Consider the following 22,017-nt stretch of genomic DNA (forward strand, 5'->3'; position numbering starts at 1 on the left):
TTGATACTTAAATATGAATCTCAAGTATTAGCATCTATGAAGTTGATCGCTCACCTGGAATAGCTCACTCCTTATTGTAAATAAATACATATAACTGACCTTTGTTCATTATAAAAATAACCTAGAATATTGATAAAAAATGTCAATTCTGAGGCATTTCCTTTAATGATACTGATTTACTGCTTTTTATGGATTTACTATATTTTGTGTCCCCCAAATTTTATATTATAAATCCTGAACTCTCAGCCTATGGTTATAATCACACTTGGGAACTGGTTGTTGGTTCTTTTCACGAGTAGGGTTGGGTGTGGGGTGCAGTTTGAGTCGATCTCTTCAAAGATACAGGGGGCACGTGGGGATGAGGGAAGATAGATGCCGAGCCCCACGGAGATCTCCCAGCAATCAGGAAACAGAAGCATTTAAGACATTTGCTGACGATGTTTCAGGATTCTCATCTTTCCATTCTGCTTGTTCTGGCCCATTAGTTTGGCTTCTGCACCCCACCTGCATTCTCGTCTTTGGCCGAGGGTGGATCTGAGCTGTTTGGTTTCATGTAGATGATTGTGTAGAAGAGCACAGTCATTGTGGGTAATGTTTATTTCGTGAGCCAATGGGTCATTTGACAGAAAGGTGCCCTCCAGGTGGGTCGAGTTCCTACTTTAAAGGACCTCCCACGACTGTAGTCTCAGGGATTCCTCTGGGTCCTACTGGCCCTATAAGTCGAGCTTTCTTTCTTTCTTTCTTAGGAATTTTAGTTTGCCCTATATTTCTCTCCCATTCTTTCTGCGATCACCTGTGTGTCCCTAGTGCTCGAGGTCTAGTTGCGGTGGTCGCAGCCTGGCCACGTCTAGTTCTGATCTCACGGTGGAACTGTGGTTTCTGTAGACGATCTTCTTCTTTGAGTGTTTGGTTTCCGTCTTTCTCTTTTTTGCTCCGGACAAATAGAAACCAATAGTTTTATCTTAGCTGGTCACTCAAAAGTTTTTACGACTCCAGAAGGGACTCATCAGATTAGGATGTAAAACATTATCTTATGAACTCTCCTGTACCAACTGACCAGGCTGCCCCACAAGATTATGTTCTTAAGCCCTCTAACCCCATAGACCAAACTATGCTACATGTGCTCCGTGTAGAAAGTAACTATAACAGTCTCCACAATGTGCTCTGTTTTATAGACGAATATCTGTAGCACACATAGACGTGTGTATACACATGGCTGGAGAGACAGCTATATAAGCACATTCATAGAGTTACATATGCCTTCTGCACTTGGGACATCTTATCAAGGGAAACCAGTCCCTGGCCAAGGACAGCGTGCTTGGGAAAGTGGAGGGGCAGGGAAAAAGGAGACCCTCGATGAGTTGGATTGGCGTAGTGGCTGCACCAGTGGACTCGAGCAGAACAATTGTGAGGCTGGTGCAGGAGTGATCGGTGTTTCCTTCTGTGCTACACGGGGTTGCTATGAGCCAGAGCCGACTCAACGGCACCTAGCAACAAGACGTACATGTGGCATACATCTCCATCAATGGAACCACACACCGAACCGGCTCTTGAAAGCAGATTTCCTGCCCTCTCCCCTCCCCTCCCATCACCTTAAGGATCGATGGCATATTATGTTATAGGTATCTTCTTAGGATTTTTAAGTCCTGAGTCTTGCAGTTAGGAGTCACTGAGTCATCGCCAACTCCTGGCAACCTTTGAAGAGTAGAACCGAACAAAATGGTCCCCGTCCAGTGCTGTCCGTGTGATCCTTGGTCTGTTTGCGCCCACTGGAAACCCTAAGTAGACCGCTATAAAAAATTAACCTTGCCACTGTTTCCCCTGACAGCTGAAATACAAAGAAGTTTACCAGAGAAATAAATCCAACTGCACCATTGAGCCAGATGCTGTTCACATCAAAGCAGCCAAGGATGCCTACAAAGTCAACACCAACGTAAGTGCGAGAGCTCTCTGAGGGCCCCGGGGTGGGGGGTGGGGAGGTATTTGGCAACTTCTGTTGTGCATGTGGCCTCGGTTCCCTTCTCTTCAGGGGGGTTGAGCTGCTGTGAGTCCAGATCAGGAGGTCGGTAGGCCACAGGAACATGAGTCATGAGGCTGACTCTGAAGGCGGCCTTCAGGTCTCACAAAGGAGCTTGGGAAAGCGCAAGGGTGACATAAGCCCGTGCCTCTGTGTTTCCACCACTGCCTTTGAGTCAGGTGGCTGAGAAAGGGATTTTCTTCAAAAATGCAGACTGGACAGTTCTCCATGTTCTAGGGTCCCTGTGAGTCAGAATTGACTCACTGGTAGTGAGTTTGGGTTTCGGTGGGCACAGAGTTAGCAGGCTGAGCAAAGGCTGGCTCTGCTCTTCACCCAGAAGCCCCTCGGAAGAAAGAGCTGGTGGCCTCTGGGTCTTCTATTGCTCCTCCTGGGGCTCGCCTCTGGCCACAAACTCCAGAGCATAGGTTCCCAAATCTCTGTGGCCTACCGTCCCTTCTCAGAGGAAAAATTACTTAGCTTCCCCTGGTAATTAAACACTTTGGTACTGTAACCAATAATCCAGGGTAAGGTGTAGGTGCCTGCTTTTGCAGTCCCCCTGGATAGTTCCAGAACCCCCACAGGGAAAGAATCACCCACCTTGGGAAGCACTGCTTCTTCTGAAAGAAGATTTGGCAGCACCCAGACCCGCCTAGACTGCCTGCCTTGATTCACGTCTTTGTGGTCTTAAACAGTCAGTTAGCATCTTCCACCCTGAACCACAGAAACATTTTTGTGCATTTGGATAAGCACTGACTTATTTAGAAATATTTATATATAGTTAGTGTAATGAAACCATGACAAACCAACCAATCACCCACTAGCCCGAAAGAAAATATATATCATTCGTGTCCACAAACTACAGTGCCGTTAGAAGCTGACAGCAGACTCAACCATGGCTGAGCATGAAGTGGGTCGAGGTGGAGATGTGGGATAAAGCAAAAGCAGGCAAATGTGCATTGTAGAACCCAGGTGGTAGATATAGGAATGTTGTCTGCTATATTAAAATTTTATCTGCTACATTCTTGTGATTGTTTTGTATGTTTGAATTTTTTATAATGAGATAAAAAGACACATCAAATTGTATATGTAGGGTATTTGCATTTCATGGTGTATAACTAGGTCCCTGGGTTTTAAAAGATGGCAAAAGAAAGAGTTGACAAAGAAATGTACCTGATAGGACAAGCCCTTCAAAGAACTTTCCAATTCTATGTGCTGACTGAACAAAAGCCTTCCGTGCCTCAGTTAGCCTGGAGCAGCCACTCACCGGCCCTCATGAAAGTTTAGCACACATACCAGCACCTCCCAAACCAGACTGCCTGGCTCTGAACCCCGCTCCGCCCTTCTTTATTGGTCTCATCCAGGGCAGCTTACTTAGTCCCCCCACGGCAGTTCCTCCACTGTCTAGCTCATGGGGTTTTCAGAAAGCTTAAATGATCTGGTGTTTGCCTACCACTTAGAAAAGTGTCCGGTACACATTAAATACCTAAGTGTTTGAAATATTTTTAAAAGGAAGAAGAAAAATTAAGCCCAAACTTAAATACCGAAAAGAACTTAACTTGAAGGGGCACCGCCTGAGATAGCTGGTGGAATCATTTCACCTAGGGGCATTTACATCTTCTATCCTCTTTCTATTCCTGAGCTCCTGGGTGGCAAACAGGGGACCCGTTAGGCTGCTAGCCACGAGGTCAGCCGTTAGAACTCAGCAGCTACTCCCAGGGAGAGAGACGAAGCTATTTCCTCCCATGAAGAGTCTGCTCCATCCTGGGGTCACTGTGCGTCAGAAGTGACTTGATGGCGTTGGTTTGGTTTGGATGCATGAAAAGGAGCCTGGTGACGCAGTAGGTTAGGTATTGTACTATTAATTGCTCGAACCCACCAGCCCCACCACCACCCCCAGGAACAAGGTGATGCTCCCGGAACATGTGCAGCTTCAGCAACCCCGTGGAGCCTTTCTCTTCTGCCCCACGGGGTCCCTGTGGGTCAGAATCGACTCAATGGTAGTGAGTTTGGGTTTGGGTGGGCACAGAGTTACCATGCTAACCAAAGGCTGGCAGTTCTCGTCACCCAGAAGTTCCTGGGAAGAAACGGCGGGTGGACTATACCCTACACCTAGCCCATGACAGTCTCACGTAGCACAGTTCTGCTCCGACACACATGGGATCGCCAGGGGTCAGCTGGCTTGACGGCAAACTGATTTTTTTAATCAGCTTTATTTTAATTTTATCTGGTAGGACCTAAGGATCCTTCCAGATCATCTCTTGAGTGACCGACTAGCTGCAAAAATTCTGCAGGAATGTTTATTGGGGCTCACTCTTGCCGTAAGAATTGGTATATTCAAATGCAAGATGAGTCCCTATGTGCTGTGTACGCTTATAAAAGTTCCACTTACTGAATCGCGGAATTTCTTTTTATCTTGTTAAAAAAAAACAAACAGCTGGACTACAAAAAGCTGTATGAAGCGAACAAAGCCCACTGGAAGTGGACCCCTGACCGACCGGACTTCCTCCAAGCAGCCAAGTCATCCCTGCAGCAGAGCGACGTAAGAGAGGAGAGGAGAAATCACAGTCATGTTCAGCCTCAATACCCCCACGTGGTGTATGCTCAACCCTGACTCCACGAAGGACAGTAGTGGGCTCGTCGGGAGAGGAAGAACCTGCCCGGGCGGCCGACGAGCCCATGGAGCCCATGGCCCTTCACTGGGTGGGGAGAGCAGGGTGGTAGAGCAAGCGAGTACGGTGCTGTCCTGGAAGCTGGGTAGAAAGTAGGAGCCCAGTAGGCAGTGCGGAGTCTGGGAAGCCCCCTCTCGTTCCAGTAGAAAGACCTCACGTCCCTTCGCCTCGGGTTTCGTCTCGGACCCACTGTCCTCCTGACGGTCTTGCCTGCCTTCTCCTGCAGTTTGAGTACAAGCTGGACCGCGAGTTCCTGAAGGGTTGCAAGCTCTCCGTCACTGATGATAAAGACATGGTGCTGGCCCTGAGGAATTCTTTGATCGAAAGTGATGTAAGTCTCCGCGCCTTCTTGCTTTGCCATCCCCCTTCTCCCCCCGCTCCCGGTTTCCTAGAGTTTTGCAGCAAAGGCTATGGGGGACTGCGCCTGCAGGAGCTCAGGTACGGATGCCGAAAGAAGACCCCACCGTGAGGGGACACCTGTGATACGGCAGAGCAGAGCGGTCGCAATGTTTCATCCAAGGGATCACTGTGGATTTGTGCTCCACCCAAAAGTCGTTCGCATAGCAAGAATTAAGCCCTGAGCTGTTCACAACAAGGGCAGCGGTTCAAACCCACCAGTTGCTCTCATGAGGAAGCTCAGGTTATCTGCTCCGGGAGAGACTGGAGAGTCAGGGAAACCCTGAATAGGGTTACTTGTGAGTGGGTATCGCCTTGAGAGTAGTGGGCTCCGTTCGAGTTTTGATGATGACCTGTAGACGCTCTGGAGGCGCGGTGGGCTCAGTTAGTGGAATATTGACTGCAAGGTCAGAGGTTCCAACCCACCAGCTGCTCCAATGGAGAGAGTGGAGTTGTCTCCTCCTGTAAAGATGTCCATTCTTGGGGACCCTATGGCGCAGTTCTGCTCTGTCCTATGGGGTCGCTCTGAGTCAGAATCAATTCAGTGATGGGGTGATTTCTTATTTTCTGTAGAATTGTCCTTTTCTGATATTGCAGTGTCTTCAGCTGGAAAGGAAGAACAATTCTGCCTCGTCAGGCTAGAGGGAAGGTTGGAAGCCATATTTGAAAAATGCTTTGTCTAAAGCAGGGGTCCTCAAACTACGGCCCGCGGGCCACATGCGGCTCACCAAGGACATTTATCCAGCCTGCCGGATGTTTTTGCCCCCATTTGCTTTTGTACTTCAAAATAAGATATGTGCAGTGTGCATAGGAATTTGTTCATAGTTTTTTTAAAAACTATAGTCCAACCCTCCAACGGTCTGAGAGACCGTGAACTGGCTCCATGTTTTAAAAGTATGATGACCCCTGGCCTAAAGGTTCTGTCTTTAAAGGATCCATATGGAGATCTGTGTTGATCACTAAAAGAGGCTCGATTTTCGAGAGAGAAAGAAATATTCCCATTGAATGTTTCCTGAGACTTCCAAACTTCAAAACTCTGAGTTTTAAGGTTCTTTGGCTCTGTCAGTTCAGTGTTGGGCTACTAACCGTAAAGTTGGTGTTTCAAACCCATTAGCTACTCTCGGGAGAAAGTAGGTTAGTCTTCCATCTGTGGGAGGAAGATGGCACTTTGTGGTCCCATAAAGGTTTAGTAACAGCCTCAGAAACCCTACGAAGCAGTTCTTCTCCACCCCAGAGGCCTACTCTGAGTTGGAATCAATTCATTGGCAATGGGCTTAGTAGGCCAAGGCTGCTACTCTCCTAGCGAGAACTAGTAGTTTGGGGGCTACAAACAAACATGCAGCCTATTCTGAGAAGCTAAGGAAGTATGTTTTTGTTTGTTCTCCTCTGCAGCTGAAATACAAAGAGAAACATGTCAAGGAAAGAGGCACCTGCCATGCTGTGCCCGACACGCCTCAGATCCTTCTGGCAAAGACCGTCAGCCATCTGGTGTCCGAGGTAACCGTGCAGCCGTGAACATGCGCCACTCCCGCCCCAGGCTAACACCCCCAAGCAGTTGGCTGAACTAGCTCTCTTTGGATCCCCTCAGAACAAGTACAAGGACCATGTCAAGAAGCACCTGGCCCAGGGCTCGTACACCACACTGCCAGAGACCCGGGACACTGTGCATGTTAAGCAAGTGACCAAGCATGTCAGTGACGTAAGTGACCACCCCCAAGAATCAGGGCAGCCGGAGTGCCACTTGGCCTTAGAGCCCGGGGAAGGACTGGAGGCCGCTGTTTTGTTTACAAATAACTATTATAGTGCAATATTATATTGTAATGACTACTATATTGCATTTTGTGAGTCCCATGCAAAAACTCCAAACGAACTGCACCGAGTTCATTCTGACTCACAGCGACTCTATAGCTCAGAGTAGAACCACCCCTGTGGATTTCCAAGACTGTGACCCTTTCTGAGAGTAGAGAGCCTTGTCTCCTTCCCAAGGAGCGAGTGGTAGAGTCAAACTACCGACCTTGCGGTTAGCAGCCCCATGCATAACTCACTACGATGACACCGGGACTCTCATATTTTTTTGAGTTGAGTCCCATATAATTCCATCTAAAAAATTTTTGTTTTTAAGTTGAAAGGGTAAGTAAAATAGTTGGATTTTGCATAAAACGTCCATAGATTCCCTGGTGGCTCTCGTGTTGTGTTCCGGGACAGAGAGGACAGGGAAGAGCCAATGAGAACATGGACTGATGTCAGCATGAGGAGCCAGCTCCTCTCACCGTTCTTCCAGTGAATCCCTTCTGTTCCCAGATTTCCCTCCTCATGTGCATAATTTGGGCTCTCTTTAGACCAATTACAAAAAGAAGTATGTGAAGGAGAAAGGAAAATCCAATTACTCCATCATGCTGGAGCCACCGGACATGAAGCACGCCATGGAAGTGGCCAAGAAGCAGAGCGATGTGAGTCGCCCCCACCCCCACCCCAGTTCCCAACACTTTCGAATGGAGCCAAATCGGTGTGTGCGCAGGCTTCTCCAGCGAGTGGCCGCCCAAGCATCTTCATCTGCTGGGTGGTTGAGACAAAGACGCGACCAATACTGGGAATTGCTTTGGCTTTACGTGGAACTGTTTCTTGTACTTCATGGGGATTTTCGAAAGGGGGTGTCTTCGAGTAATGTTTTCCTTTCTCCGATAAAGGTCGCTTACAAAAAAGATGCCAAAGATAAATTACATTACACCACAGTGGCAGATCGGCCAGACATCAAGAAGGCCACACAGGCAGCCAAACAGGCCAGTGAGGTAAGGGTGGAACTAAAATGTGCCACTCCCCAAGGCCGCTGCCAGCAAGCCATACAAGGCGGAGGATGTATTGCCCACTTGGGGTTTTCTTTGATTAGGTGGAATACAGAGCTAAGCACCGCAAGGAAGGCAGCCACGGCTTAAGCATGCTTGGTCGCCCAGACATTGAAATGGCCAAGAAGGCAGCGAAACTGAGCAGCCAGGTAAGGAGGATGACAAGGGGCAGCTCTTGGGGGGGGATGAAAAGAACCTGTGGGGGAGTGATTCCCAGACGGCATGCAAGCTTAGCAACAGAAGAGACAGGCCTTTGATCCCAAGGCAGACTGTGAAAACCTGTAACACAAAAGTTCCTTCCAGCTCAGCGTGGCGGGGACACCCCCCCCTACCACACCCCCCAACTCTTTTCTGCCAAGGATCATTTGGGTATTGACAGCATCATTCGACGGCCATCCAAATTTATCAACCTAAAAATTAGTCTGCTGTCTGGTCAAATCTTTCCTTAACTCACCCCTCACGTGATGGCTAAGGATCCCTGGTGGCACAGTGATTACGAAAGAAGCTACTAACCTCAAGGTCAGCAGTTCTAAACCATCAGCCAGTTCTGAGAGAGAAAGACAAGGCTTTCTACTCCCAAAAAGAGTTAGTCTCCGAAACCCACAGGGGCAGATCTTCCCTGTCGTATAGGGTTGCTATGAGTCAGAACTGACTCAATGGCAGTGAGTTTGGTTTGATGAATGTGATGGAACTATTTCTCTTTAGTGAGGCCTGACCTTCCCCGCCCCGACTCTAGCTGTTGGCCTCTGGCCTTTCGGACTGCTCACTTTCCCAGTTACGGGCACGTGTCTGTGTGTTTGACAGTCTTCGTGTGATCAAACATCAGCCCACAAGCTCCTACTAATATCCTCCCCAGACAATAGGATGACATCCCAAGAGTCCGATTCATGTTGGAGTCCCCTGGGGGGATTTGTTAACATGCCAATGCGATTGAATTTAAACTTTCATTCAATGTATATGTATTATGTGTCTTAGATAGAGTGGGAGATGGGGTGGGAGTGGGGTGCCCCGATGTTCTCACTGTTTGTCTGCGTATAAATAAATACAAGTTAGTATAAGTGTTTGGTAAAGGGGCTACACAAGGCGCTGAGGGGGAAACCCTGCCTTCTGTCTAGAAGAAGATGGACTCAGAAACACGTTGTCCTAACCTGATTTCCTCGTTAACCTATCTTTCTTGTTATTACTAATTGTCTAGGCTCCCCTCTTGTTACCACGAATTTTCATATTTTAGCTCATAGACTCTGGGACCAATCACCAGCTCTCTGAAAGGGCAAGTTTTGCTCCCTCGCACTTGAACCCAAGAACATCTTATTCCTCCTCCAGTTTATAGGTCCCTTTCTTTCATTCATGATCTACTCTCTCTTGGATTTGTTTGAGGAATTCATTTCCCTGGGGAAGGTGGCTGCCCTGCGGACCTGCTTGAGCAATACCAAACATGGAATTGAGTCCTTTTAGAATCTACCGATTGGTCATGTCAATTTCAACAAAATTTGGGATTAGGCTGAGATCAAAGATTGAGATGACTGACTGCAATAAGACGTTTAAAGTTTATTTTTACTTTTAAAAGCCTATATGGTATTTTTATTAGAAATTAATGTGATTGAATAAACATTTGAGATCAAGATATGAAATCACCCACACACAAAAAAATGATGGAATCTGTAAAAGTAATACAATGTAATAAGAACTTAATCAATAAAAATTTCATTATTTTTAAGGTCATCCCATTATCAAATTAAAAACAGGGACATGGCTTTAAAGTTGAGACGTAGAAAAAGCTCTGTTGGTTGTGAATGGCAATCGTGAGTGAACCGTATGGCGTGGCGATTCAGACCCAAGCAGATCCTGTTTATGAGCTCGCCTTCCTGGGTTAGTTTCCTGTGAGACTCGCCTCCTGCACTCGCCGCGTGAGGAAGTACTCGTGTTCCCTCAGGATTCACAGCCTGCGCATCTTCATCGTGGCCCAAGGGGGGTTCCACTGCTCGTTCTGACTTTGCTGTCTTGCCACGCACTCTAGGTGGACTACCTCACAGACCAAAGGAGAGGGCGTGGGCACGGCACCGCCTCCTATGACACCCCCATGATGAGGCATCTTAAGAAAATTAGTGTGCTCATCAGTGATGTAAGACCGGCACCAGCAAGCAGCTGTCTGCCTTTCTCTCTCCCCTCTCTGCTCTTGGCCTTGGTCAGATGACTGACCAAGATGCACTCTTCTCTGTTGACCGTGTGTTGGACCGTGTGTGGAGATTTGTGAACGGGTCTGAGTTTGTACCTGCTCCTCTTTTCCTGCATGAACTGTACCCCTGAGAACGTGTCCCTTGAAACAGGAAGACAGCCTTGACTTGAAAATGAACCTCCCAATGTCCCTTGGGTGACTGGCAGCGATCCAATGAAAAGATGAAAACAGAGCTTCTCCCATCCGACCACACAATGAAAACCTTCGCTTCTCCTGAAAGTATTCAACGTTATTGATATTTAATACTTGTGGGCATTTACCATAATCCCTCGGGCACCCTTCAAATCAATAGGACTAGATATCTAAAAGGCTTTCACTCTATTTTTCAATCTTTCTCATAGTTGAGCCTGATCTTAGTCATTAGAAGCACCACATACAGCTCAATTCCCTGAATGGGATCTGAAAAACCACCATATTACACCTTCATGAACAGTTTAACTTTAAAAGGACAGTTACGTTCGCATCCCTCTTCTACCCCACACCCATCGTAGACCGTGCTCTGATCCTGGGGGGACGGGATGGGGTCGGGGGGGAGCTGGACCTGGCATTGCACAGGTGCTACTTAAATTTCCATGATTCAATAAATAACTAAATAAAGGGGGGATCGCCTCTGTATTCCGTAATGCCAGGATGTATCTAGTTTTACTGCACTTCCTGCCGTATCCCACTTGAGTTTAAACATTCCTAAGGTCCTGAAGGCAACGTGTGTGCTCATTCTCAGGAGGTAGAGGAGCCAACGCCAGAGTGGAAGTCCGAAGGGCGTTGTTACACGAGAGGATGGCCAGTGATCTCACAGAGCACAGTGGGCAGGGATTGCGGAGTGGTTCTGCAGATTTCACGCAAACGACAACAGAGTGTGTAAAATTGTAACATCAGGAAACACACACACACACACACACACACACACATGTTATTCGGCTCCAAAATTACGACTACACAGATCCGTCTGAGGAGTTCGGCTGCGCTGCCTTTTCTTGGGGGCTTTCTTACGGAGGAGTCCCCAAAGGATTTCAAAAGAGTGATGGTCGGAGCCTGCCCAGAGGAAACTCGGGGAGAAGGCCTGAAGATGTACTTCCCGGAAATGGGCTGTGGAAACCCCACAGAGCACACACACCCCACCTGCTACTCTGACTCCTGGTCATTGTTGCAATTCACTCACAGCGAGTGCTTTGTTTCGTTTGGGGGGGCGGGGGGGGTGTGTGTGGTTTTGGTCTTGTACAAAAGAGCGGCCTGACTTTTTAAATGTTACTTTATTTTATTAATCGTTTTATTAGAGGCTCATACAGCTCTTATCGCAAACCATCCATACATCAATTGTGAAAGCAGATGTTACTTTAAAAGCACGAAGCCGAAGCTTGCTTGACATGCTCAGAAGAAAAAGAAATCCGTGGACTTGCTGCCCTTCACGGCAACATTTCATCAGAGAAGAGTTACTCTTTCCTCACAGAGAGAGGACTTTGAGCCTCCTTCTTTAAAACGCCCGTTACAGTCTCATCCAAAATGGGTCTTTGGATCTCTCCTTTTGCAGTCCTGCTCTGTGGCTCGTTGACGTGGCTCGTCTGCGTCTCATGGTTCTCGGGGTCTCTGCGTTCCTAAGTGTTCCTTTCCGTCTGGAGCCTCTTTCTCTAGTAGGCTTCCTTCCTTTCTTTCTCAGAGAAGGGCCCCTTCATGCTAGCATTCACTTAAAAGCAGTTGCCCTGTCTGCGCTGTCTGGGTGTGCCTGCCTCCTGCTGCTTTCCCCTGCATGCGTATTTTTCCTCTGCATTTCCGTTATGGGCTTATTCAAAAGAAATGTTGTGAATGCATTTTCTCTGCGGTGGCGGATTTCATTGTGTTTGCATCTGGGACGTCTCGTGTCTGTGCTGACGGGTGTGGAGACTTGCAAGGAGGCGCAGGGCAGTGAGAAAGCCCGCAGGGTGCTGCTTTGCACATCTGCAGAGCACCCCATCCAGGTGGCTGGATTCTGGTATACTGATTTTGGATGAATGAATCTGCCCTGTTGCCAATGACAGAAACTCTAGCTTTCCTTGAGAGTCATGTAATGTTCCCTTTCAGTTGGCGAACATTTAGAACCAGCTCATTTATTCCCATTTTCCCCTGAGTGAATCACTAGTGGAGTTCTGCTTCCAGACATAATTCTAGAATACTGTTGACAGATACAGCAGTCTGTTTTTTAATAAGGGAATGTCTGACCCTTTTAGCCATTCTGCTGAATTGTCTTATAAACCAGCCATGTTGCTGAGACTTTTTACCCAGACATAATGATACTCTTTTTTTCTCATTTATTCCTGCAATCATGTAGTATTGAGGAACTATGAGTGTCAGGTATTGGATTTTTTGTTTTGTTTTTATTGAAGTTATTTAGTCCCTTGTGTATAACCTTATTTTCATATCATCTAAAACTATAGTGGATCTTATTTCTCTAATTATTCATAGTAACCTCCCTTCTTTCTCCTATTCTAGCACCTTACTTGAGACCAAGTAGACTTGAGACCAACTTTTTTTACTCAAAAGTTATCCTATTTGTTGCCAAGTTAAAAAAAAATTAAAATGTAAAAAAAAAATTTTTTTAATGGCATGGCCAAAGTGCAATTTTAAAATCAGAATACATTCTTCTATTCTAACAGATTTCCTATTTCTAGCTTGTCTCAATAATTCACGGCCCCTCAGGATTCCTTACAGCAGGCCTACGTTGCTTTTGGTTTTGCCATTCGGGAAGTCCATAGCACCCGGAGCAAACTGATTACTTTTCTGCTTTTAGCCTAAAGCCTTTTCCCACTTATTTTTAGTTGGCCTTAGAAAGAGATGGTTACCTTTTATACCTCTGGAAAATATATACTAACTGCATTTCACCTTATTCTGGATTGCCTATAACTAGTATTAGTGCCCTCTGGGCTGTGAGGAGAGTGCCACGTTGGACAGTAGACTGTGTAGGCACCGCACAACTCTAACAGAGAGCCTTTGGCCGCTCTCTTCCTCCATTTCCTCAGTGCACAAACTAAGGGACCTTCGGGACTAATGAATGTTTACCTTTGCTGTTAGGTTAAATATCGAGAAAATTTCGACAAAGAGAAAGGCAAGACGCCAAAATACAATCCCAAAGACAGCCAGCTCTACAAAATCATGAAAGATGCTAACAACCTCGCAAGTGAGGTATGAGCTTCACGCTGCCCTCCCAGCACCGGGTTCCGGGCCGGTGTCCCATGGCCCTGCCCTTCGTTTGCTCTGCCGGTAATCTGCTGGCTTCCTGTGTTCACATGCAGGTGAAATATAAGGCAGACCTAAAGAAACTGCACAAACCTGTGACCGACATGAAGGAGTCACTGATTATGAACCACGTCCTGAACACAAGCCAGCTCGCCAGTTCGGTAGGCCCGTCACTGCTGCAGAAACAACTTGCTCCACACATTTGCCGCTAAATGCCTTCCCCATCTCACACGCTACTGATGACGCTGATTTTATTAGAAAGCTCTTCTAACTGCCCAATTCTCTGTAACACCTCATAGAAAGCAATCATGCCTCTATTTCTAGAACATTGCCATTTAAAAATAATTAACCAGCTTCTTCCTTTTAAGGGCTTAAGAGTTCCTGTTTGCGATCGGTTAGTTCACTTTTAAAGTCTAGTAGGTTATGTTGAAGTCATATAACATAAGCATTTGCCTCGAGGATTCACTGGCATACTGAGCATTTATTCCATCGGTTACACCCTATTTTTAACCCGTGCACCCCCACTTGCGTGTCGGCTCATTTTAATTTGGTCTTGACGATGCTGCTGTGCGCATGTCTAATCGGGAGAGGAAACAAACAGCGATGCTGGGCGACTTTTGCATGAACTGCCTTTTTGCCGCCGCCCCAATAGTACCAGTACAAGAAGAACTACGAGAGGAGTAAAGGCCACTACCTCACCATCCCCGACAATCTGGAGCAGCTACATCACAAAGAGGCCACAGAATTGCAGAGCATAGTAAGTTGATGGAGACGGACATTCCCCCCCCCCCCCCCCCCGCCACCACATGCACGTGCATCTACACTGTCAGCAGATTTCAGGGGCTCACCTGACATTGTAGGTATACTTCCAGCAGCCACCCTGAGAAAATGCGCAAAGGTTTCACAGGCTTTCAAATTTAGTAAAACTTTAAAAGCACTCCGATTAAGTTATGACAGCATCGACATATATCGGAGAAATATACATGCACATGCAGTGTATGTCTCTCAGGTTCCTGACAGGGACTGGAAGTATCAAGAGGAGGTTACAAGGAGTATGGTGGGACCCCCTCCAGTAGTCCCAGTGCGCCCTCCAGGTCGGTGCCCCACCTTAGGGAACACTATAATGGACCTATGGGAGTTTGAAGAGAATTTTCATCAGATAATATTGATGCTTTTCCTACAGGAAATGACAAAAGGGTCTTAATGGTGATGGGATGTTCCCAATGGTACATCCCTGATCCATTAAAAAGTACTACCCCTAGAACCGGTGACAGTGATCCACACATCCCCACCACCACCCCCCCAGGGGGACTAACAACACAAACCATGGGGGAAGGGAAACGGCGGTCAGTGCAAGATATGAAAATAATAATAATTTATAATTTATGAAGATGGGAGGGGGAGGGCAGGGAAAAGGGGGAGCTGATACTAAGGACTCAAATAGAAAGTAAATGTCTAGAAAATGATGGCAATCTATGTCCAAATATGCTCGATACAATTGATGTATGGATTGTTATAAGGGCTGTAAGAGCGCCCAATAAAATGATCTTTTAATTTTTAAAAAAAGTGCTACTCTTAGACAGGCCTCTCTCTGTATGGAGTTGAGCAGAGAATAAATTTCTAATAAGACTTTTCATCACTAGGTGAAATACAAGGAAAAGTATGAAAAGGAACGAGGAAAACCCATGTTGGATTTTGAGACCCCAACATATGTCACTGCCAAAGAGTCTCAGCAAATGCAGAGTGGGGTGAGTGCTGCAAACACACGCAGGACGCCCAGGAGACCAAGCACAGCCCAGCAGATGATGGCACCGCTAAACGTGTGATCACTGGAACTACTGCCCTTTCAGATACCAAGTGGCTCACTACCGCACTGTCCTCCACAGTAGATTGTTAGCATATGTGTTTTGAACTAACTCTATAAAACGATGCAGCTTTATGTGAACTGTCATTTTTCACAGAGTTACAATAGCATACATTTCCTAAAAGGAAGCAAATGATAGTGAGCGTGATTTGAGTTTTTTGTTTGTTTGTTTGATGAGAGAGAGGATCAGTGGTCACTATGTTTATCAAGACCCTAGAAAAGTTACATAGCTCTATTGTTTCCATTGTAGAATTGCAAGCAGAGGCATTGAATATTCTCTTTTCTTTTTGTCCTATCTTTCACCAAGAGTGAAGGATAGTAGAGTATTATTTTGGAGCTTGGAAAATCTGCATTCGGTAGAGAACAGCCTTCCTTTTTAGTCCTTTTTGCATGTCTTCCATGCGGCATGACTCCAAATATTGAGATACACAGTTTACGATAAGAGTAGCAGTTTATATAACTTTGTGGTACCTAGAATTTCTAATAATCAAAAGCTTAAGAAAGGGGTCCTAACAATCATTAGTATGAGTAGAAAATGTTCTGAAATTGATTGTGGTGATGATCGCACAGATCTTAATATAATTGAACAATTGCCTTCTATGATATGTGGAGTATACTCCAACGAAGCTTTTTGTTTTTTAAGAATACTGGGGGAAGATAGTTTAAGATCGCGTCAAATAATTGTCTGTGGGAATTCCTTGCCCTACTCTTGCAGATTTCAGTAACTTTTAAATTTTGTAAGAGCAAAACATAGAACAGGAATTCCCACATCTATTCCATGCTTCTCAAAAATAGCCTGTATGCTTGATACAATTGATGTATGGAATGTTATAAGAGCTGTAAGAGCTCCCAATAAAATTATTTTAAATATATATATAATATATATTTTTACGGAAAAATATATATATCCTCATGGAATGGAGACTTGGGAAAAGTAGTGGCCTTTTTCTCAGCCAAGGACAAGGGCAACAAATTTGTGTATGCCCCTTGTCTGCTTCATGGTTTTAAAACAAGCCACATTTGCTTTTGGTATTCTCGGGCTCCCCTTCCACCGATATTTTTGGTTGGTTGTCCGCCTGTTTTTGCCTTGAGTTATTTATTTCACACTGTGACGTGGGACTTATTTTTTGTGGTCACCTTAACAAATATACAGGAAGATTTCAGGCACAAGGCAGGGTGATGTCTTCATGGGACATCCCTCATTCTCTCTGCTGGAGGTCCAGCCATGTGCAACGTCATGGGGGCGAAGGAGGACTCTTAACCTCTGCATTTCCTTGGGGCCCTTTGTGTAGACGAAGTAGTTCCAGAACAATCGGGCATGTTTTAAATGTGTGCCAATCAGCAGAACTCTGGTCTGGCCACCAGAGCGTAAATAGGAAATGTCGCCTTTTTAAAATGTCTTCTTACCGAGAATGAAAATAAGTTGTAACGCAGGTTCTTTCGCTTTGTCTTTCCTTCCTACCCACGTTAGAAAGAATACAGGAAGGAGTATGAAGAGTCCATCAAAGGACGGAACCTGACGGGCCTGGAGGTCACACCAGCCTTGTTGCACGTCAAATACGCCACCAAAATAGCCAGCGAGGTAGTGCCCACTCGCCTGTCTCTCCCTCCCCGTCCAAACAATTGCACCATGGCGCCGACACGCATCCGTGTGATCCTCCCGGCATTTCATCCCCGCCGCTAACTTTGTGCTGGGGTTTCAACCCGGTACTACCACCTCATTGAGTACCCACGTTCATCCTTCTAATGTTTAGATTGAACAGCTAATCAGACATGTTTCTCTCAGCCTTCTACTACTTTCTGTTTGTTACTTGACATTTAATAATGACTGATGACACTTATAACCCATCTTTATTTGTAGCTCTACTTACTAAGCTCTAAGTAGTGACAGATTTGGGCGGGTTTTGTTTGGTCTTGTTTCTTGGCTCTTTATGATGAAAGGGGATGATGTTAGTGTGTTTGTGATGTGTATTTTGTGCTGTAGAAAGAATACAGGAAAGATCTGGAAGAAAGCATTCGTGGGAGGGGCCTCACGGAGATGGAAGATACCCCTGACATGCTAAGGGCGAAGAACGCTACTCAGATTCTCAATGAGGTAGGCCCCCAGCCGACCACAGGTGCATAACCAACAGAGCTTTTTCCCCTTCGGTCATAAGATGCGCCACGGCCAGAGAAAGGTTCGAGTTTCTACTGCTAGGAAGAGTTACAGTCTCAGAAACCCACAGGGCAGTTCTACCCTGCTCTACGGGCTCTGGATCTGCTCAAAAGCAGTGGGTTTGGGGAGGAGGCTGGGGCACTCTTGGTAAACATTAGACTAAGGCCAAGGCAACAATTCAAATGCTCTGCAAGGGGAAAGATGAGGCTGTACAAATTGACAGCACCTTGGAAAGCCTGTAGAAGGTTGGTATGGTTTGGAAGAGACCCGATGGCTGTGAATTTGGTTTGATTTCCTTGTGGCTTTTGATGCTGGAAGGAAAAGCAGCCTGTATGGCACAGTTGCTTGCACCGTGAGCTGCTAACTGCATGGCAGCGACATGAACCCCGCAGCATTACGGGGAGAAAGACGAGGCTGTGTGCTCCTGTAAAGATCAGCAGCCATGGGAACCCGAGGGAGCGGTTGGACTCTGCCCCAGAGAGCCATTGTGAGCCCAGACTTGCCTCGATGGTAGCGGAGGCTGAAAGGAGCTAACAACGGTGCAGCAGTTACATCGCTTGGCAATTCGAACCCATCACTGCTCCACAGGGGAAAATGTGACCCTGTTTCTAGAAGGACCACAGCCTGGGGAACTATGACTGGTTCCACATTGTCCTAGAGGGCTGCTGTGTGTCAGAGGTCACTTAACAGCACAGGTTCGGGTGGTGTTTTGGTTTGGTTGGGTTTTTTTAATGGCGGTTAGGTAACTTTGTCCCCACGCCCCTCCAATGCGCCCATAGAAAGACTATAAGAGAGACCTGGAGCTGGAAGTCAAAGGAAGAGGTCTGAATGCCATGGCCAATGAGACTCCAGACTTCATGAGGGCCAGGAACGCTACCGATATTGCCAGTCAGGTCAGTGTTGCCGTGTGATATCCATCTGTCAAGAAAGTAGCTGGGGTTATAAGGTTAAAATATCTGCCACTCTATTACCTTAATTACTGGTCAATAAAAGTCAATTGTCTACAATACTTGTGTGGAATCCATGCCAATGAGAGAGTAGGCCCCTTTGGCGCGCTTGCTTCCATCCGCCCTTCTGAGTGTGTAGCCACTGCGGACATTCAGAGCAAAGGGCAGAAGTTGAACTAACAACTGCTTGGAGCTGGGACTGACTCTGACCTCCTTAGCTCTTGGTCCCTATTCAACATATTGGTCACTGGGCACCCAGAATCCTACATTTAAAATATGTTGAGGTTTCTCCCTTGCCCTCTTTTCAAGGCCTACATTTAAAACTTGGTTTTTCATTAAATAAATAAGTAAAGCATGGTTTTTAAGGGTCCTATTCTGTCTAGTGCTAATTGATTAGTGATTTTGTTTGTGTTTTTGCTTTCTTTTTATTCTCCCAGCACTTATGATCAAAACCCAGAGTTTATGATCTGTTGATTTCCTCTGCCATAGCCTCATATTATGACGAAGGAAATAGCAAGTCAACAGCCAGGATGGGCCTAATCTTACTTTTTAATACGAAGTGTGAACCCAAGAGGAAAAATGTCTGCTGAAAGTTAAATGAATGAGCCCTCTTGGGAAAGAAATAGTGACAGCCATTTAAACAAACCAAACCCATAAATTTATCCAAATCTCTGGTATCCTTTTACAGATTAAATATAAGCAATCAGCAGAAATGGAAAAAGCCAATTTCACCTCTGTGGTTGATACTCCGGAGATCATTCATGCCCAGCAAGTCAAGAATCTCTCAAGCCAGGTAAGGGTATATTCAAGAGAATATCACTATGTACCTGCTTGTGGGTGCAAAAGGGGCATTAACCTCAAATAGAACTTGAGGAGATCATGTATTAAATCTTCAAAGAGACTAAGGCAACACAAAGACAGACACATCATCCGAATGAGGGAGGCCATTGGCACAAGGTCAAAATGGCGCCCAAGGATTCATAGTCATGATACTAGTTAAATAAACAAAGGACACTGTCAGCAACTTTCATGATTTTTGGCAGATCAGTAATACGTCACAATGACAGGTGGGATTACAGGAGCAGGAACAGGCCCATGATTGGGATATAGACATTATGTTAGCTAGAAGAGCTTACAAGATTGGTCCAGGGCCTTCTGACCAAGGCAAAACTAATAGGGCATGACTCATGACTATTCCACCCCATGTACTGTCCCTGGTACTACATCCTAAGCAAACTCTTAAAAGAGACTGTCCCTTAAGAGAGACTGGGGGTCCGGTAGGGGTGGAGGTGGGAATGAGGAGCTGATATCAACTGCTCAAGTAGAAAGAACGTGTTTTGAGAATGATGATGGCAACAAATGTACACAATGCATGGATGGATGGATTGTGATAAGAGTTGTAGGAGCCCCTAATAAAATGATTTTAAAAAATAAAAGAGAGACTTCCCCTCCCTAGGCTAGAGGTAATCTGCTTTCAAGGCATTCTGCCTAAAGGTAAGATTATCTGTATCCTTGGTTAATTACCAGAAAGAATTCAATGGAAACATAAAGTCTTTGATCTCTAAGGACAGTCTTTCAAATTACAAGTTTGTCCAATAAGAGAGGAGGGAACCATCTCAAATGTGTTATGCACATTTGAGCGACAGCTAAGACTTTTATAATAGAATTAAAATGAATTCTAAGAGGGAATTTTAAGGTACTGAAGACCTCTTACTTAATATAACTCACAGCTAATGAATTTATAAGGTAACACGGGAAGTTTCTCATAATGTAGATGTAAGATTTATATATAAATCTGGGAAAAACAAAATATGTGACTGAAATGGCAATTTTCAGTCTTATTTAAGGAGATTGAGGTTCTATTATCAAACCAATCCCCATCATGTCACCCTGACCCCTCCCATGGATGGGTGACCCTTCATAGGTCAGAATATAACATATTTGGTTTATGTTCAGTGATTTTCTGGTGCACACACTTATGAGCCGGGAGCCAGCAAGGTTGATGGTCGAAATGCCCCCAGGGACAGCCAGGGTGGGGACCTAGTGGTTGGCTTCCGAGAGGTCACAGCCTTGAAAGAACATGGGGCGCAGTTCTCTCCCTACACGTGGGCTCATGGCAAGTCTCACCAATAGCAAGTGCGTTAAGATACAAAAGCGATCCCCAAATCTCAAATAAAATTTGAGGAGCGCTTGTATTAAGTCTTACACTATCCGGATGAGGGAGATCAGATGGCGTCCAAGGCTTGGCTGAGGTCAGATCTTTGGGGAAGTACAGGGGGAGGCCAAAGACTGCCTGTCACAAACTCACCATTCATGATGGATCAGCTTTAGATGGGAGGACAGAAGCAGGAGCGGAACTTTCACTGGGACACAGTTAGAAGAGCTTGGTCCACGGCCTCCGGAATAGGCTGTTGAGGACGGGACTCCTAGCGTCTGGCTCCCAACTATTTGACTTCCAGTACAGAGCTCTCCATCAAGGGAGCCCTCAGGCAAGCCCCTGAGGGAGACTTGCTTGACTTTGGGGGTGTGCAGGTAATCCACCTGCTAATACAATCTCTCCAGGGCGATTGCTCACATTACTGGTTAATAGAAAATCTCTCACCACCACGGCGTATCCTGACTAGTAGCAACCCAAGGGTCAGAAACAATCCCATGGAGGCTTAAACCCAGTGGGACTCTTCAGATGGCTTTTGGATATTCACTGTCACCCATAGCTTTCTGCAGACAGGTGCTCGGAATCTACACTCTACCAGAAAACAAATCCCCCAATTCAGATACCAAATTCAGAATACGGAATAGTTTTCTTTAAGCCACCGATCGCAGCCATTCCTCCTGGCCTCTCAGAGATCCGAGAGCAAATTCATTACCCTCTGGATTGTGACTGCAAGCCAATTGAGGCCGCTTTTTGTTTAATCTTAAAAAAAACAAAACAAAACAAAAAACCTGATGCCAAGGACTTACGTGGCGAGCAAATGCTTTGAGAATGATGAGGGCAATGAATGTACAGATGTGCTTTGCACAACTGTGTATGTATGGATTGTGATAAGAGTTGTATGAGTCCCTAATAAAACGATTAAATAAAGAAAAGGAAAGAGAAGGAGGATTGGTTCAGTCCTTCACCCAAGCGAGGAGACCGATTTGCCTTACATTTGCATAACTATGAAGCATCATTAGGTGACTTTTGTCTTGAAAAAAACAAAGAACACCTGCTTCCTTGGCCTGCCTCAACCTTCCGGAAATGTGTGTTGGGGATGGAGGTGGGGGTGGGGGTAGACCGTCGTTGCATTCGCTGTTTTCCTGTGAGAGGAACAAAATCGACCCTGAAACCGCTTACTAGTTGCAACTGCTTCCCTTTGGGTCGTTTTGGAAGAAATTCCATTTTAGAAGCTTTGTAAATGTAATCCGCACACAATGCAGTTTAGCTAGCTAAGGAGCCGACAGAGAGAAGGCTGGCCGGGTGGGTGGGTGGATAAAGGAAATAAATGGAGGAGGGAAAGGATGAGGAGCGGGAAGGGAAAGAGAGAATAGTCCCCATTCCAAAAGTGTCCCAGCCCTTTCTCAGCCCCATCACCAGAACTTCCCAGAAGAACACGGGAGTTCAATAAACTGAAGAAGAAAAGCCAAAAGGCCCTGTGACAGGAAAAAAAGGGCTGTACACGCAAGCACAGACTCACTGGAGAGCG

At 46.0% G+C, this 22,017-nt stretch overlaps 1 protein-coding gene across 1 annotated transcript in view; it reads left to right on the top strand.

The window, feature by feature from the left end:
* The window catches only part of NEB (nebulin), a 236,896-nt gene that overhangs the window by 188,873 nt on the left and 26,006 nt on the right, over positions 1-22,017 (top strand). Inside the window, exons 116-131 of the mRNA XM_075529049.1 lie at positions 1,829-1,933; positions 4,452-4,556; positions 4,913-5,017; positions 6,475-6,579; positions 6,671-6,781; positions 7,422-7,532; positions 7,770-7,871; positions 7,970-8,074; positions 13,204-13,314; positions 13,425-13,529; positions 14,021-14,125; positions 15,012-15,116; positions 16,704-16,814; positions 17,217-17,327; positions 18,167-18,280; positions 19,023-19,127. Of these exons, the coding sequence (XP_075385164.1) occupies positions 1,829-1,933; positions 4,452-4,556; positions 4,913-5,017; positions 6,475-6,579; positions 6,671-6,781; positions 7,422-7,532; positions 7,770-7,871; positions 7,970-8,074; positions 13,204-13,314; positions 13,425-13,529; positions 14,021-14,125; positions 15,012-15,116; positions 16,704-16,814; positions 17,217-17,327; positions 18,167-18,280; positions 19,023-19,127 (1,716 nt within the window). The remainder of the gene's footprint in view (positions 1-1,828; positions 1,934-4,451; positions 4,557-4,912; positions 5,018-6,474; positions 6,580-6,670; positions 6,782-7,421; positions 7,533-7,769; positions 7,872-7,969; positions 8,075-13,203; positions 13,315-13,424; positions 13,530-14,020; positions 14,126-15,011; positions 15,117-16,703; positions 16,815-17,216; positions 17,328-18,166; positions 18,281-19,022; positions 19,128-22,017) is intronic.

The sequence above is a fragment of the Tenrec ecaudatus genome, chromosome 13, assembly GCF_050624435.1.
Source record: "Tenrec ecaudatus isolate mTenEca1 chromosome 13, mTenEca1.hap1, whole genome shotgun sequence".
Taxonomy (NCBI): Eukaryota; Metazoa; Chordata; class Mammalia; order Afrosoricida; family Tenrecidae; genus Tenrec; species Tenrec ecaudatus.